Consider the following 15,274-nt stretch of genomic DNA (forward strand, 5'->3'; position numbering starts at 1 on the left):
AGGCATACAAATGTCAGGAAATAGCTGAATAGTGTTGGCCAGTGTGCCGATGTCCAGCTGTTCACACTTTTCAGAAAGGCAGTGTAGTAAAGGGAAATTTGCAAGATGTTTTGCAGATGTTTACAGTGAGTTCTTTCCAAGTAGAGGGAGGTGCACTTAAAGGAAGTTGGAAGATGATTACTTCAAGGCGATAGGCACTGGAGGTCCCAGGTCTTCATTTCAGCATTAATTCTGTCTTAGTCAGAGAACATTGGTGCCCTTTCGCTCCTTGGTTATTCTTTGGTGCAAATAAGAGTGTTTTGCAAACACCAAGGAGTTCATTTTCATGCTCCCTCTGAAGCAAGGTGCTAGTAAGCAGACACACAGAGATAGTTTTTCTGAGTGTTCACTAACTATGTGCAGTTTGAGATGCTTAAAACTTAGAATTTTTTTTCAGACTGCTTAATATTATGTATATTTATACAGTACTTGTCTCAAAGCTCTGATTGACTTGATTTGCAGATTGCAAATTTTCTGAAGTGAAACCCGAAGTTGAATATGAAGAAAATGAAGAAGATGGTACTTCCATCCTTTGGAAACAACAATACACTACCTGAAGAACTTTTGTGATAAATTAATTTAAAACATTTTACTTGAATCATCCCAGAATCTGGAAAGGAACTCTTGATTTGGGTATTTTTATAGGAACATCAGTGTCATTTCTTAGAAAGTGGTTCTTAAGCTAATTAGGTGCACCTAAGAGATAGAACCTGGGTTTTTTTGGAGGGGCATTTAATAATTACCAGATTACTGTTGCCTCTTCAGCCATTCCAAGCCTGGCTCATGGCTCACTTTGCAAGTTTTGCCATTGCAGTGGGAGTCTGCAAGGCTAGTCCCTCTTTGCTTATTCAGCATAGTCATTTGCACTATTGAATGGAGTAGTAGTTGAGCAGACAAAAAGAGATATTCTGACCACGTGGTTAAAGACATAATGTATATGTCCAAGGGAAGATAAATTAAAGTTACATAGCCAAGTGTAATTCTAGTATTTCACACATTCTGTAATTTTAGCAATGCTTTTTGTAGTTGTAATATTTTTCAAGTATTTGTACATTTTAGCAATTTGGCAAGAATTAAATCTTTAGATCCTCTTTGCTGAATCACTTGCTTGGCTACCGTGCAACAGCTTTCCTTTCCTCCAAATCACATCATCAGGAAATCTGTGCAATGAATCTTAAGGCTTGCATGTATGAAAAACAGCACTCAGGCATGGAAACAGTAGGTCACAGAGAAAAAATATTTAGTGTGGCAGTGTGTTATAGCATTTATTATTTGGTAGACAAACCTTTAGGAGGGGCACCTTTTTTAGCATTTTTGATAAATAAAGAAATCATATAATTTAGGGAAAAAAATAAAGATGGGGGAATGTTACATTACACCAGAAAAGAAATCTCTCACTGCCATTGATTTGTTCACTTGTGCTATTGTACCTTCACAGGAAAAAATTATGAGGTTTTTAAAAGGAAGAATTTATCTCTAAGTATCACTTCTGTTAAATGATTAAACAATGATATGTTTTCCATTACTTTATGTCCCATCTCTGTTAAGCTTAACTGTGGACCCTTAAAAAAGATTTTTTTCTGCCTTAAAACAAAAATTGCTTAAGCAGTGATTTTATTCCCTACATCTGTTGCTGAGATTTTGTCTTTTAAGCAACAGTAAAGCTTCATAAATATGAGTTATTAAATAAGTTATTTGATCAAATTGATTTTTGCCTTGTTGCCAAGGGAACACTGCATATGTCCATTGTCTTTTGGCCCCAGGGGAGGCACAGCAGGACCTGCAGTAAAGAACTGAGTGTAGCCAGCAAAGTCCATTTGGCTGTTGACTGAGGCTGCTTGGAAGAGCCTCCTGCACATCACAGGAGAAAAATTTGCCTCCTTTCCACCTGTCTACAGAAGTTTGTGCTTTGGTGTCCATGTCTTCCTTGCTTAGTGCTGCTCTCTGAGCAGCAGCCCTGGAAGGCCTTTGGTTTTCTCATGAGAGGTTTTTGATTACCCGAGGTTTGAACACATTTGTCATGGGGTTTGGCCACAGTGCTTTCCAACTGCCTTGCATGTACTCTGTACAGTGGCAGGCATATGTTGTGGCACTGAGGTGCTTGGTCAAAAAGTTAAAATGGGGTAGGTATGTGCAGCACAGATTGGTGAATAAAATGTGTCGAGCTCACAACGAAGATGTAAAATACCATTTTAAGGTATTCGATAAACTGCTTTCCTCTTTTTAATGTTTTCTTTCTGAAATAAGTGTAATGTGATTAAACACTGACTTCAGGGTATTTCTGTTCATATCAAGCCTAATTACTATATGTTGTGCCTTTTGAGTTGAAAAAATCCCCAAAACAAAATTGAGTCAATTAATAAATTTTACTATAGAATGGGTATTGAAGCGTACAGAGAACTATTAACGGACTATTAATTTATAAATTTCAGATTGCATTTGATAAGTATGAAAGATCTGCTGATGATTTGCTAAAATTAAATGAGAGGGTAAAAAGGCTTTTCTTGCAATCCACATGGCTCTTCCTCATACCATGGTATGGCCAACTGAAAGCACACTTGTGTCTGCCTCCACATCCATACTGTGTGAGCTGCTGTTGTACCGTTCCTGTCGTGTAATCATTCCATTTAATCCATGGTCTCCTTGCACAGTAACACAAAGTGGTGCTTCCCCTTCTCTCCTCAGCCAATACCAAAGCCCGCAGTAATGAATTTGCTGAGAAGAACGGACTTAAAAAATACGAGTACGTCTTACACCCACGAACAACCGGATTCACCTTTGTGGTTGAGCGTCTAAGGGAAGGTAATCCTGCTCTGTCCTTGTTTTTCCTTTAAAATGATTGCTACATGGAGAGATCTGAGAGAGTTGATTACAGACACTGATATCATCAGGAGGTATGCAGTGAATGAAAGCAACTTTTGTGTTGTTTTGTTTTAAATATTTTAGCTTGTTTAGCGGTCTTACCTCAGAAAACTAGTGGAAAAAATCCCAAGGAAGTTCAGCCTGTACTGTCCTCAGCCCCAAGTGGGTGGTTGACACTGAGTACACAGGCATGTATGTCACTGCCCTCTCTGAAAAAGCTTTTGGGTTTAAATCTGAGAGCTGAGTAAACAGATTGTTATTTTAAATGGACAAGGGCAATGCATAGCAGTTTGGGAATGCAACAAGTCAGCTGCCCAGTGCTGCCAGAGATTTTGGGTGATGATGATTCACAACTGGAGAAGTTGTGTGAAATACAAGTTGTGCTGCTTGGCAGGGTGGTGGGCAAGAGAATATGTGCTACTTGCTTTTTACCCAGAAGTGTTTTTTCATCCCAATATTAATCTAGGGGTCAGGGCTGAGTCCCTTTTATCAGGAGAACAGAGTATGAAGATATATTGTTACATTGAGATGTCTGGGAGTTGTTTTGGGAATGGGTGTTTTGATGAGGTTTGAGGCTATCAGGATGTAACCTTTAAATGGTACAAATGTAGTAGGGATTCAGGTACAGATGAGTGAAAATTTGCAGGATATATGGTTGAAGAAAATAAACACGTACAGTAGATATGAAGTGACTTTTTTATAGGCTGGTTCTTCAGGGAAAAGCAGTTCTAGATCTTTAACACATGCTGATTATTTTGACTGCCAAAAGAAGAAGTTTGAGATTATTAAAAAGAATAGGGGTCTGCTGGTAGGTTTTTTTGCTAGCTGGAATCTTTGATTGGCTCTTCTAAGCAGATGGCTTGCATTTTACCTGCTTCCTCCTAGCCAGATATCCCAACTTCACTGCAAACTCTTCAGAATTTCATCCAGCTGGACAATCCCACGGATCTATTTGACTCTGTGTATTGCACATTCAGAGCTGGACACCTTAGATTTTCATCTCTCTTGAATGCTCAGTTTGCTGTAGTAAAAAAATTTGCCACATACCCAGTTTCAAAAGCTTGATTTACTTAAAACTTCACAGCATCAAGTTAACCTAGTGCATAACAGTATTTCAAACCTGGAATAAATTTTCAGTTAAAGAAATGTTTTCCACTCAAAATATTAATAACTTAAAAAATATTTCTGTGTTTGCTGCAGGAACAAGCTTTGTGGTTTACAGTAATTTTCTAATTTTATAAAAATGCTTTTCTCTTCCACTGCTCTATGAGCAATCTTTACAAATTAGACTGTTGGGTTATAAAAAGGAAAATATTTGAGGCTGATTAACTGGTTTTATGCAGTAGAAAGCTGGGGGAAAAAACCATAATAGTCCAGCCTTTGAAGTGGTTTTACATCTCCTTTTTATTTAAGGCAGGCAAATATTGTGTGAAATACTAATGTCCCTTTTGTGTTCAATTTACTAGATATTGGGTACTTTGATAGGCATCATAAGCTGTATGTATTATAAGTGTATGCTATTATGTAGTAAATTGTGTGAGAAGGAAGTTTAAGTAGCATTTTAAAGTACTTGGTTATTAATTGTTAATTTAAGAATTGGTTTTCAACTGCTTCCAAGTGTGCGAAATGGGGACCATTTATGTTGAAAAGTTTTGGGTTTCTTTGTACACATGTATATATATATATACAACCCAGTTGTAGTTGCTGGACTTTAAAATAGTTCAATATATTATATAGATGTGCAAATCTATATCTCTTATCTTTTCATCTCTACAGTACAGATATCAAGGTTGATATTCAGATGCAGGTGGCCCAGTTGGTACTTGGTGTTGTGCAGCTCTGGTTTGAGTTATAACTTAAACTGATAGAATACCTTTTTTACAATCCTAATTTCTGATACTAGCAGTAATAAATAAAAGCCACGACTGTCAAGGGATATAGTGTTAACCCTGTTTCTGAACTGTCTTAGTGCTACAATCATAGTAATAATCATAAAAACAGATTTATTTTCTTTTTTTACTCCTCATAACTGCAGGCACAATGCAGTGTGTGTGACTTTAACATGCAGGAGGGAGTGGTGGATGTTTTAACATCATGTTTACGTCTTTGAAAGTATTTTTGTGCATAGATGACAACCTTACTGCCCTATAGCTCTCCTGTGAATACATTTTGGCTTGTGGCTGTTTTCCATTCCTGAGGCTTAAGTGTCTTTTCTTCAGGCCTGAGTACATTATTTTGCTTTAAAAATAGTTGAAGAAAAAAGGGGAAAAATGTCATTAGAAGTTTAACTGCTTTTCAAATGGTGAAGAAACTAATTTAATTTGGCAAGAAGCCTGATTAATATGCATCAGAAGCTGTAGCATGAAAGAATTACCTGTTATTATAGAAAAATAACTATTAGTGACCCTTCTGAATAGGAAATGGAAGAATCAGATGAAGATAACCTTCAATAAAATTTTGCCTGTATCTGTGCAAAGGAGTTTATTCCTAGAGGAAGCACTGTCTGCACCTGCCAGTATAAACCAAGCAGTTATCTGTTCTTTGCTTTCCATAGGTGGCAAAAAGCACTCAAAGTCCTCTGGCTGGCTTCTCTCTCTTATATAGACATTATTTCAACTATTTGGTCTCTTTGGCCCATAGATACTGCTATGATGATTTCTAAGTCACTGCTGAGACTATAGGAGCTTAGGAAAAAAATGTATATGATGTCCACCAAAAAGCAATAAAAGTTGTTAGGTAATACATCTCCTTGGCTTTCCCCATTCTGGTTCTTCTAAGTGGTAGCTCTTGCCCCCTAAGCTGACTCTTCTAAACAGAAACCCAAGTAGAAGCTGACTGGAAATTCCAGCTGAAATTCCTTTCGTTATGCTCAGGTGCCAAAGCAGTAAAAATATTGTTTTATTTTTGAATTATCACATTATTGTTTTCTCATTCATAGAAACCGTAGAATCACCCTGCTTTCAGGAAAAAACAGACGATGAACATGCTTTAGGTGTGTAATTAATCATATATATACTCAGGAGAATAAGGACTGCAGCTGTTGCTAGTTTTCAAGCAAGAAATACATGGTTAGTTGACTATTGATGGAAAGCTAAGAGAAATAAAATAGGTGATTTGCTTATTTCTATTTCTGTTCACTTGATAAGTGAATCATTTGTCTTGTCTGATCTGTAAGGAATCCTGATTTTAATCAGCACCTGGTAAAAAATCTGCTAGAGATTTTTGCTGTATTTCTTTAGGGAACAAAGGTGAGCATTTTTTGAAAGACAGAGTAAATGTAAATGAGCAACAGAAAGTGAACTCCAGGCTCCAAAATGAGGATTGGTTATTACTTTTTTTAATTCATCCCTCTCTTTAAGTATCTCCTAAAATAATATTTAATCCTTTTTTTTTGTAGCCTGAAAATTTGAATAGCTCTTATGTATGGAGTAATTTTTGGCAGAACTTGGGTTAAGGTACCTCATTTTACAAAATGTGGGACTTGAAAAGTGATGAAATGTGAAGAAATTTAAATTAGACTTTTATAAAATCATGCCTTTAACAATGTTAATTGAAAACATTTGTGGTTTATAAAATGTTCTTGAAGATCCAGTTTGTGAGATCCTCCTGTAAGAGGTCGGGAGGTTACTCAGAAATGGAGTATAGGTTTTCAGACCTGTTTGTATTTTAGAAAGTTTTTTTCTGAAGTGCCAAATGACATTGAAAGTTCAGCTAACTTGAATGCTCAGTTTCAAAGAGATGGAAAATAATACTGGATTGGTTTGATTCAATATTGTCTGGATTCATTGAATTACATATATTATCTTGGCATAATATCTGTAATTGTAGCCAAATAGTCTGTCAAAAGAAAATAACTGTTTACAAATGTTTTCTTAAAATTGCTTCATGGCTTTTAAGCATTTTCTCAGGACCAAATAAACAGTAAGTGTTAAGAGAGAGCTAACGCTTTAAAGCATCATTAGAAGATTATTCATGCTTTTGTAGACAATCATTTCTGCCAACATTAAATTTAAACTGACCTCTTTTTTACACTTTCTCAACAGCCATCAACAATCTTTAATAGCTGGATACATTGGACTGGATATTCCCATTATGGGGTTTATATTTTACTGGTTGTATGGTATAATGACTAGTCAGAATTAGTTGTCTTATTATAGTATTTCAGCTTTCAATTTATTTCTGGTTCATAATTAGCCAACTGAAAAAATATATTGCAGATAACGTCTGCCAACTGCAGCATCCCAAAATAAACAAAGATACAAATTTAACATGCTTGCCTTCATTGCACATCCTTACTGATGGAAAGAAACTGTGATTCTCATCCTTTTTCCATGATTGGTTCAGAATTGATAGTTTTGCCCTAAAACTAATGTTTTTACACTCACAGTTGAAACTAATCTGTATCTTCTAATATTTATACCTGGGTTTTACAGTTGCTTCAGTAATTGCATTTTTTGTAGCAGGTATTCCAGCCTGATTCATTGCAAGGGCAGGGAAGTTTTCTTTAGGTGTTCAGTCCCAGTTATCTCTATATAAAACTATGTAAGTGTTTTAATCCTTGCTCAGTGCTCAGTGACTATTATGTAGATTCAGATTTTCTGGGAGTTAAGAGTACCCAGATGTGCATATTTATGTACTGGACTCTTCATGGCATTTATTTGGGTTCTGGTGCAATTTGCTTACACGACATTTTGAGCTAATAATGTAGGGAGGCAGTTTGTGATTTGCAGATTAATGTAGAAGGCAGTCAGTAGGAGATGATGATGAACAGTTCCTGAAAGCTGGCACATGGTTTGGCTCCCCTTTGGTGAGGTGTAAAGTAGCCAGGGTTAGGCTGCAGGTCTTTGTGAGCAGTGCCTTGATGTCCTTGCTGTGCACTAGCAATATTTATTAATTAAGCCCTTCAGCTTGAAGAGATTATGAGCGCCCAGAGCTTTTTTCTTACTCTGACTTTGAAAGGAGAGGTAGGAGGTTGCTTGTATGAGTTGATGAAATGTCAGTGAGAAATGCTACCAGGAGACTGCCAAGGGCTGGTCTTCTGGTGTTGAGGACAGTTAGGTCCAGAGCACCTACAGCTTGCAAGACAGGTGTCATTTTCATTCTTTCAAACATAAATCAAAGTAATACAATTTCTAAGGGTGTTACGTTTTTAAAGAGAAAATTAATGCAAGTGTGAAAATCAAGTCTATTCATCAACTGAAATATTCAGGATATGGTGAGTGAGGTGTATGAATGAATAAATATACATGTTAAAAAAGCTGCTTTTTATTTTGATTACATAGTTTCTTTCCTCTTCACATATATATTAGGTGAGGCATGTGGGTCTCTATCACAGAAATGTCTACTGAATTACCTGCAGAGGTTTTATATGCTCAAACAAAATTATGTAGCAGGACTGCAGCAGTTTCCAGGTCTGTGCATAATTTGTCTTGTGTGTAACAAAGGTACAGGACGTAGAAAGGCCCCACATCAAATGACAGGAAAGGTTAGATTTGTTGTTTCAATGAAATTTAGCCTCCCTCTTTGTGACTGTACAGATTTCTGACTCCTAGAATTATATGTTGAGCTTCTGCCAAAATTTCTGTGGGTTTTGGCGAGGCCAGAGCTTGCACACTGACCAGCATGCTGTCTCTCAGAGCTGCTCTTGCCTGTTTGTGCTGGTTGCTCGGTTGTGTAAACTAAAACCAGTCTGTTTTCGAAACAGGAAAACATAAGTGTCCACATCAGCCTTAGCTTTGGGTCCTTAATCAACTAATTTCACCCATATGTCCATCAGATTTGCAGAGATTAAACAGCAGCTATAAACTATCATTCCTTAATGCAAGGAAATTCTTTCTTCACAATTTCTTTTTCCTCTGTGCATGTGTTCCTCCCAGAGTCATGTTACTAAGTGGACTGATACTGTGAAATTACTGAGCTATTGTGAAAGAGCTTTGAGCAAGTTTTAGCTGCAAATCCAGTATTAGAGCTTCACTAACTGCTGTAATTGATCTTCTGCTTTTATGAGAATTGGATGCTGTGCATTAAATAGCATAGCCTTTGATACAGAAATATCAGTATGTAAATTGAAGCTTGCATACTTTTTATGCCTTTTGTGTGTCAGTAAAAAATTCATAACATTAGTTATATAAAAAAAACAACTGAGACCTTGTTCAAAAGCTCGCTTTTATCACTGGGCATGTCTGTGAAATTCTGCAAAACAGAAAATGGGATGCAGGCTGTTGTGCTTTATTGCAAATGCTGACAGTTGTCTCTGTACTCTGGAACATGGGAAAGGGCAGCTCGACTTTTTCCAGAATCATGTTAACTGCTGATGATTACCATGTCTTGCAAACATCTGTGAGTGTTGGCTGTGATGTACTTCTCAGAATGAGCACCAGCTTTCTGTTAGATATTTTCTGGCCTTTAGTACACGTTGAAGTTTCTGTTTCTCTTCTTTCATGTCTTACTGGAGCAACATTCTACACTGCTCACCCCACCTCTGTGGAAAGCAGTCCATTGTTTCATTCCTCCTGGGAAGGATTTGCTTTTTCTGAGCCACTCTTTCTGTCAGCTCCCATCCTTTCCTCTTTGCATCCCCCACTGCTATTGAGAAGGCAGCACAGCCTTTCACTGGAGGGTTTATGGAGTAAGAATCGCTGCCCCTTTAGTGTTTGCAGGGTGACATGTTGCTCTTTGTGTCACCACACATCTGTGATATTCATCGGAAATATTTCAGGTTTTACATTCTCGAGCCTATCAGCGTCCACCTACTGCAGCAATTCCCTTGCAGTCTCTCACGTGTGAGTCATGGACTGTGACAAGCAGATACACCACGCCGTGGTTCATTTTCCATTTACCTCCTCACAGGTTATTAATAGTTGCAGTGGTAACCATACTAAAAAGTTGTCATTTGCCAGCAGTTACCCCACAGTGATATTAGAGGTTTCCACTGTTTTCCCTTGACTCAGAATACACAGTATCTGTGGTAACGATGTGGTAATGTTTGGCGAGTGTGGACTTTCTTAATTGCTTCAACTGGAGGCCTGGAACAATGTTAGCTCATCAGATTGCATATGTAAAAACGAAGCTTGGCCGCAGATGAGTTCAGGAAAAATGATTTTTCAGGAAAAACTAGAATTATTTTCTTCAAAATTATGAAAATGTTCCCATCCTTTGATTTTCATCTAATGTTTGTTTCCTCCTGAAGATATTTTTAAGAAAGGTTTTTCCAGTAGTTACTTTGCTTTGACTAGGTGGTGGACCAGGAGTGTGAGTAACAAGGTGTATCTGCTGGTCTAGACTGGGTCAGCATCTCTCTGGATGTGTGTTTTGAAAGGTTTGAAACATCAATTTGAGTATTTTGAGTACTGAGCTTTATGGTTGTTTTTAAAGACTTACCACAGACAATAGATGAGCCTGAGGTAAAATACAAGTTCATTAATTACTGCTCATTCTTGTCAGCCGATTATCAAGGATTTGCAGGTGATGTTGGTTAGATCGGTAGCATATTTAATTATTGCTGAAGTTGAAATTAATTCCTATAAACAGAGGAATAATATTGGCATCTATTTGTTTCACATGCTATTACCAGATGCTTTACACAGCTTACCCGTTTGTCAGCTCTGTTTATTAGTAAGACAGATAATTGCTTCAAGCAGTCTTGAATGGAGAGGAACCTAAACATACTTTTTCCATACTCTCTTTTCTATTTTTCTTTTTTTTTTTTTTTAACTGCTTTAGTTTCTGTTAGGAGATGATGTTTCCTGATGTGTTTTATTAGAAAAATAGCAGCATCTACAGGCTGAATAGACTAATCCCAAATCAAGACTCTTATTGTACAGGAGATTCTCAGTCATTTTTTTGGATTCTCCACTCTTCCAGTTTTGCAGATGCTAGTTATTTTTATTTCCAGCTGCATTAAGGTTGCTGTAATTGTGTTTTGTGTATTCTTGATAACCACTTTTCTGTATGAGTAATTACTGGCAGGGGAGAAGGTCCATGGAGTATCATTTCAGTTACTGGAAATGTTGGAATCCTCAAACTGTTCAGATATAGCCTCCAAATCTGTAAGATAGTAATGAAACTTTCAATCTCATCTACTTGCAAAATATGCTGCTTATGTATCATTAAACGTTAAGTAATTTGTTCTTTCATTCCTTTCTGCTGTTGCAGCTTCAGCTCTCCTTCCCTTTGCCCTCCTCCCAGTCCCCTGCCACTATTTTCAGGATATAAAAAGTGAGCCCAACATCAGACTTTTCCAAGCTGACTCAGATCCCTGAGTTTAGCAATCATTTGCAAGGCTCTGCTCCAGAGATATTGTGAGCAGTGCCACAACCATGAATCCTGGATGTTGCTAAGGGACTGATACTGAAAAACGAAAAACATCAGAGGGCAGAGGAGCTTGAGAAAAATTGTAGTAGAGCATAAATGCTTTTTAAAATAGATTTTTATCAAAACATAAACTTTAGCATAAATTCAACTCTACACCTCATTCATCACTTTATATGTAATCTGAAATATTCCTGTCTTTGGGACTTATTTTATCAACCTTTTTCTGAACTGCAGGATTTTGGAGGGCAGGAAATAAGGTCTTGGCTTTCTGTGTTCTCAGTAAACGCTAGTGGGGTACAGGATGGGTTTCCCTTTACTGCCCATGTGCCATGCCAGTAATTTGAAGTGCAACATGCATTAAGTGTTGTAATGAAGTATATTACAGCTATAGGATTTAAATGTATTTTCCCATAAATTCATTTATTTGTAGAATGGCTACCAGTAAGCAGCTGGAAAACTCCTTTAATATACATTCAAGTCAGTAATGTCTCTCTTTAGCTCTATTTCATACCATTAAAAACAAATAGTATCTTAAAATAAGCATCTCTGAAATGCCTATCATCTATATTTAGACTTATGCAAAACTGTCATTTTGTTTGCACAATAGTCATTGTTGCCCTTGCAGTCTAACAATAAAAAATAAACACTCTTGATGATTATAAAGTGATTCCAGAAACAGGGACCTGAGCAGGGCTTCTTCTTATCATCAGTCCTTCACTGCACTGCTCTGAAAGGAGCCAGCATGACCTGATGGATTCTGGCATGGCACACAGTAAGGACATCTATTAGGAGAAAAGAAGAGCATGCACAATAAATAAAAAGAAGAGAGGCATTTTCAAAATGCTTCAGAGACTTTGGAATTTGTGAGCAATGTCACATTTGTGTTGCCTGGAAGTTTCTATGGGTACTGGCATTTAAAAGCCAAACACAGAGGGCAGACCTTAGGGACATAAGTCCCATTTAAAATCCTATAAAAATTAGTGTTCTTTTAAATTTTGCTTGGATGCTTTTGAAAAACCATCCCTCAAAAGGATTCTTTGTCTAAGTGCTCTGCAGGTTCATCATGTCAGCAGCACCATGTGATTTAACCAGTTGATTTCTGCCTTCATCTATCCAAAAAGCATTCCTTCCAACAGACCTGAAAGCTCCCTGCCTTCCTTTATGTGCCTCTTTGCTTGCCTGCTCTTGTAGCTTGTATCAGAGAATTAAATGAAATGTGCTCAGCAGCTCTGTGGCTCCTTTCCTCCCCGTTGCTCACACCCTGCCTGTGAGGCCTGTGTCTTTTAGAGGCAGGTATTTTGTTTTGGTGTGTCTGAAACACCTATGTCACTGGTGTGCAAGCTTTGCTGGAGCAGATAGCACTTAAGCCACAACTGTCTCAAACAGTGCACTCTGCAGGCCCACAGCATTGCAAGTATTTAATAAACCTGTAATAATACATTCTAAATCATAGAGGCTATGGAGATTCATCAGGATTTATGCTGCCTGTGGTGCTGGCAAATTCAGTTGACATTACACACCGAGACACACATGTAAGCATGCACTCAATGATCCAATATATACATAATTTCTGATTTATAATAGCAGTGTTGTTCATTAGGATAGAACATTTAAAAAGGATTATTCTCCTCCTTCAAGGGATAAATTCTCTTAACTTTAAGTCTTGTGCCTTTCTGAATTCTGGCACATGTGATCAACGGGCAGCATATTCTTTTTCATGTCTTCTTGTTTGAATAGTAGTGGACAACACAGAATTCATTAAAACTGAACAGCCAAAATGCTGATAGACTATAATGTGCCTGTAACTTAAAATGTGCCTGTGACTTAAATGGTGGGGTTTTTTTCCTGTAAGGTGTGATATATTGTGTACATACGGAACTGTATGTACGTATATAGAGGAGTTTTGGTGGCTGATTTCCGTATTTCTTTGCAAACTGTCTGGGATGAGAATCATATTGTAAAACCTCCATTAATACAATTACAGACAAAACCAAATTTTACTTACCCTTTGTGAATTTATGCATAAGAATATGTGCCCCATGATATTTCACAAACAAAATGGTTTTACTTTGCTACTCCCTCTCAGCTGACCGAAAGCACTGTGGGCAGCCCAGGGCTGCTTTATACCCAAACCAAAGAGATTGTTGTTCAGAATGAGTTTCACTGGCCTCTTGCTGAAGGCCCATTGCTGCCTCTGAGCTGGGTGAGGGGAGGAACTCAATTGAGTAGGTACACATTGCTTGGAAACTGTTCAAGCATCTGCTCTCAGGATACCCTGTCCTGATCTCCAAGTGAAACAGCCTCATAGGGCACCGCTTCTTTTCAAAGTAGCACAGGAGGAAAGTGTCAAGCATTCAGATTGCGTAACTAAATACTGAGAAATGAGAATTTCAGAAAGGGAGATTGAATGCAGCCCTCTTGTGGTGTTCACTTTGGAAAAAGAGAACGAATGTGTTTTGCCAGTTTGGTATTTTCTTTGCTTAGAATGACAAGCTTCTAACAATGTATTTCATGCTTTTTCATTTCAAAAGACGGTAAAAAAAAAGTCAGAATGGAGAGCTTTTGCTGGCAGGACTTTGAAGCTGGTCTGCTGTCTGAGAAGCTATGAAAGAATAAAGCAAATTCCATTATCTGTAACATTCTCTAGAAGAGCCCGAGAGCTGTGAACCTGAGGAAATGCAGTTTCTTCCTAGGAGAAAGGTGGAATTCGGGAATGTCTGGTTGTAACTCCAGAAATGTTGCCTTCATTTTCAAATACTCTATAGTAACTCTTTTAGAGCTGTTATTTCAGCGTTGTTTTCTCAAAATATTTTGCTATCCGGAAACACATTCCTAAGATATTTTCATTATTTTAGTAGAAGACTTGTGGCAAATACAAAAGGATGGAAGTAGTGGAGATAGATAAAAGGAATTAGAGGTTTGAAGATTCATACTTTCACAGCAGCACATATGTCCACATCTTGTAAGTACAATAATGGGGTTTTATGTCTATGAGTAATCCAGACTACACTGTGGGAAACAGTGGTCTGTCAAAGAGATACTTGCCCATGGTTACATAATAAGCATCTAGCTCTCAGATTTTGTTCTCTCAAAAAGAAAAATTGACAAAAGCCCCCAAAATAAGAAAAGAAATAAAAGACCACACAAAAGCTTTTCTAATTTTCAAGTGATACATTTCTTTGTTAACTTTCATTGCAAAATTTTACTTCTGCTTTATGAAGCAGAAGTGTCACGTTGCATTTTCTTCTCATTCTACATTTGCTATGTATACCTGATGTGGAAAAAGATCAAGAGCTATCTTGAAACGGTGCACCAGCATAGTTTTAATCCCAGAAGTATGACACTTCACAATAATCGTTCCCTGAAAAATATTAAACACACTAAGAAGCCAATTACAAATGAATAGGAACATGAACAGTATGCTTGTCAGGCTTTTGTCACAAAACAAACAAAGACTGTTGAGACCTGCATGTAAAATATATTTTGTCTGCTACTTTGCACACACTGTAGCTAAAATGGAAAATTCTGTAGAGCCGAAGGATAGCACTAAGTGAATTGGCATTTGCAATTAGTTTTCCAGTGGTTTGGCAGTATTAATAATGCAGCAGAAGGACAGGATATCCTTCAACTAAGTCAGTATGAAAAAAGGTTTTCATTAGCATTACAATGAACTCTTGAGAACCAGGTATTCTTACTCATGGGAAATAAGATTTGGGGAAACAGATTTTGTGTTTGAAAATGTTGGGTAAATTTTGGAGCATATCTAAATGTGACTATTATCACAAAATGGTTTTAGAATAGTGTAAGGATAAAGTGTCTGTCTCAGGCTGTTATTGTAATTCATAAGATATTATTTTCAGCAGTGTTTATTATACAAAAGAATGTTCAGAACCAGATAAATACACTAGGGAGCCTGGTTAAATAGGAATAGACCAAAGGAGTTACTTAAAGTTACAAGAGAAACAAAATGCTGACATAGATGAGAGAAATTATTCTTTCTGTTGTTTTTCTGTTGGTTTTTTAATCAAAACGAAAGAGCAGTAACTAATATATTTGCATA

The 15,274-nt window shown here is 37.2% G+C and overlaps 1 protein-coding gene across 7 annotated transcripts in view; it reads left to right on the top strand.

Annotated features, from left to right (window-relative positions):
* Positions 1-15,274, top strand: part of LCLAT1 (lysocardiolipin acyltransferase 1) — a 111,759-nt gene that overhangs the window by 58,469 nt on the left and 38,016 nt on the right. For all 7 annotated transcript variants that reach the window (XM_014877406.2, XM_088161076.1, XM_088161077.1 and 4 more), the window contains one exon: positions 2,725-2,841. In XM_014877406.2, coding sequence (XP_014732892.1) covers positions 2,725-2,841 — 117 coding nt within the window. The remainder of the gene's footprint in view (positions 1-2,724; positions 2,842-15,274) is intronic.

Source organism: Sturnus vulgaris, chromosome 3, assembly GCF_052056855.1.
Source record: "Sturnus vulgaris isolate bStuVul1 chromosome 3, bStuVul1.hap1, whole genome shotgun sequence".
NCBI classification, from domain to species: Eukaryota; Metazoa; Chordata; class Aves; order Passeriformes; family Sturnidae; genus Sturnus; species Sturnus vulgaris.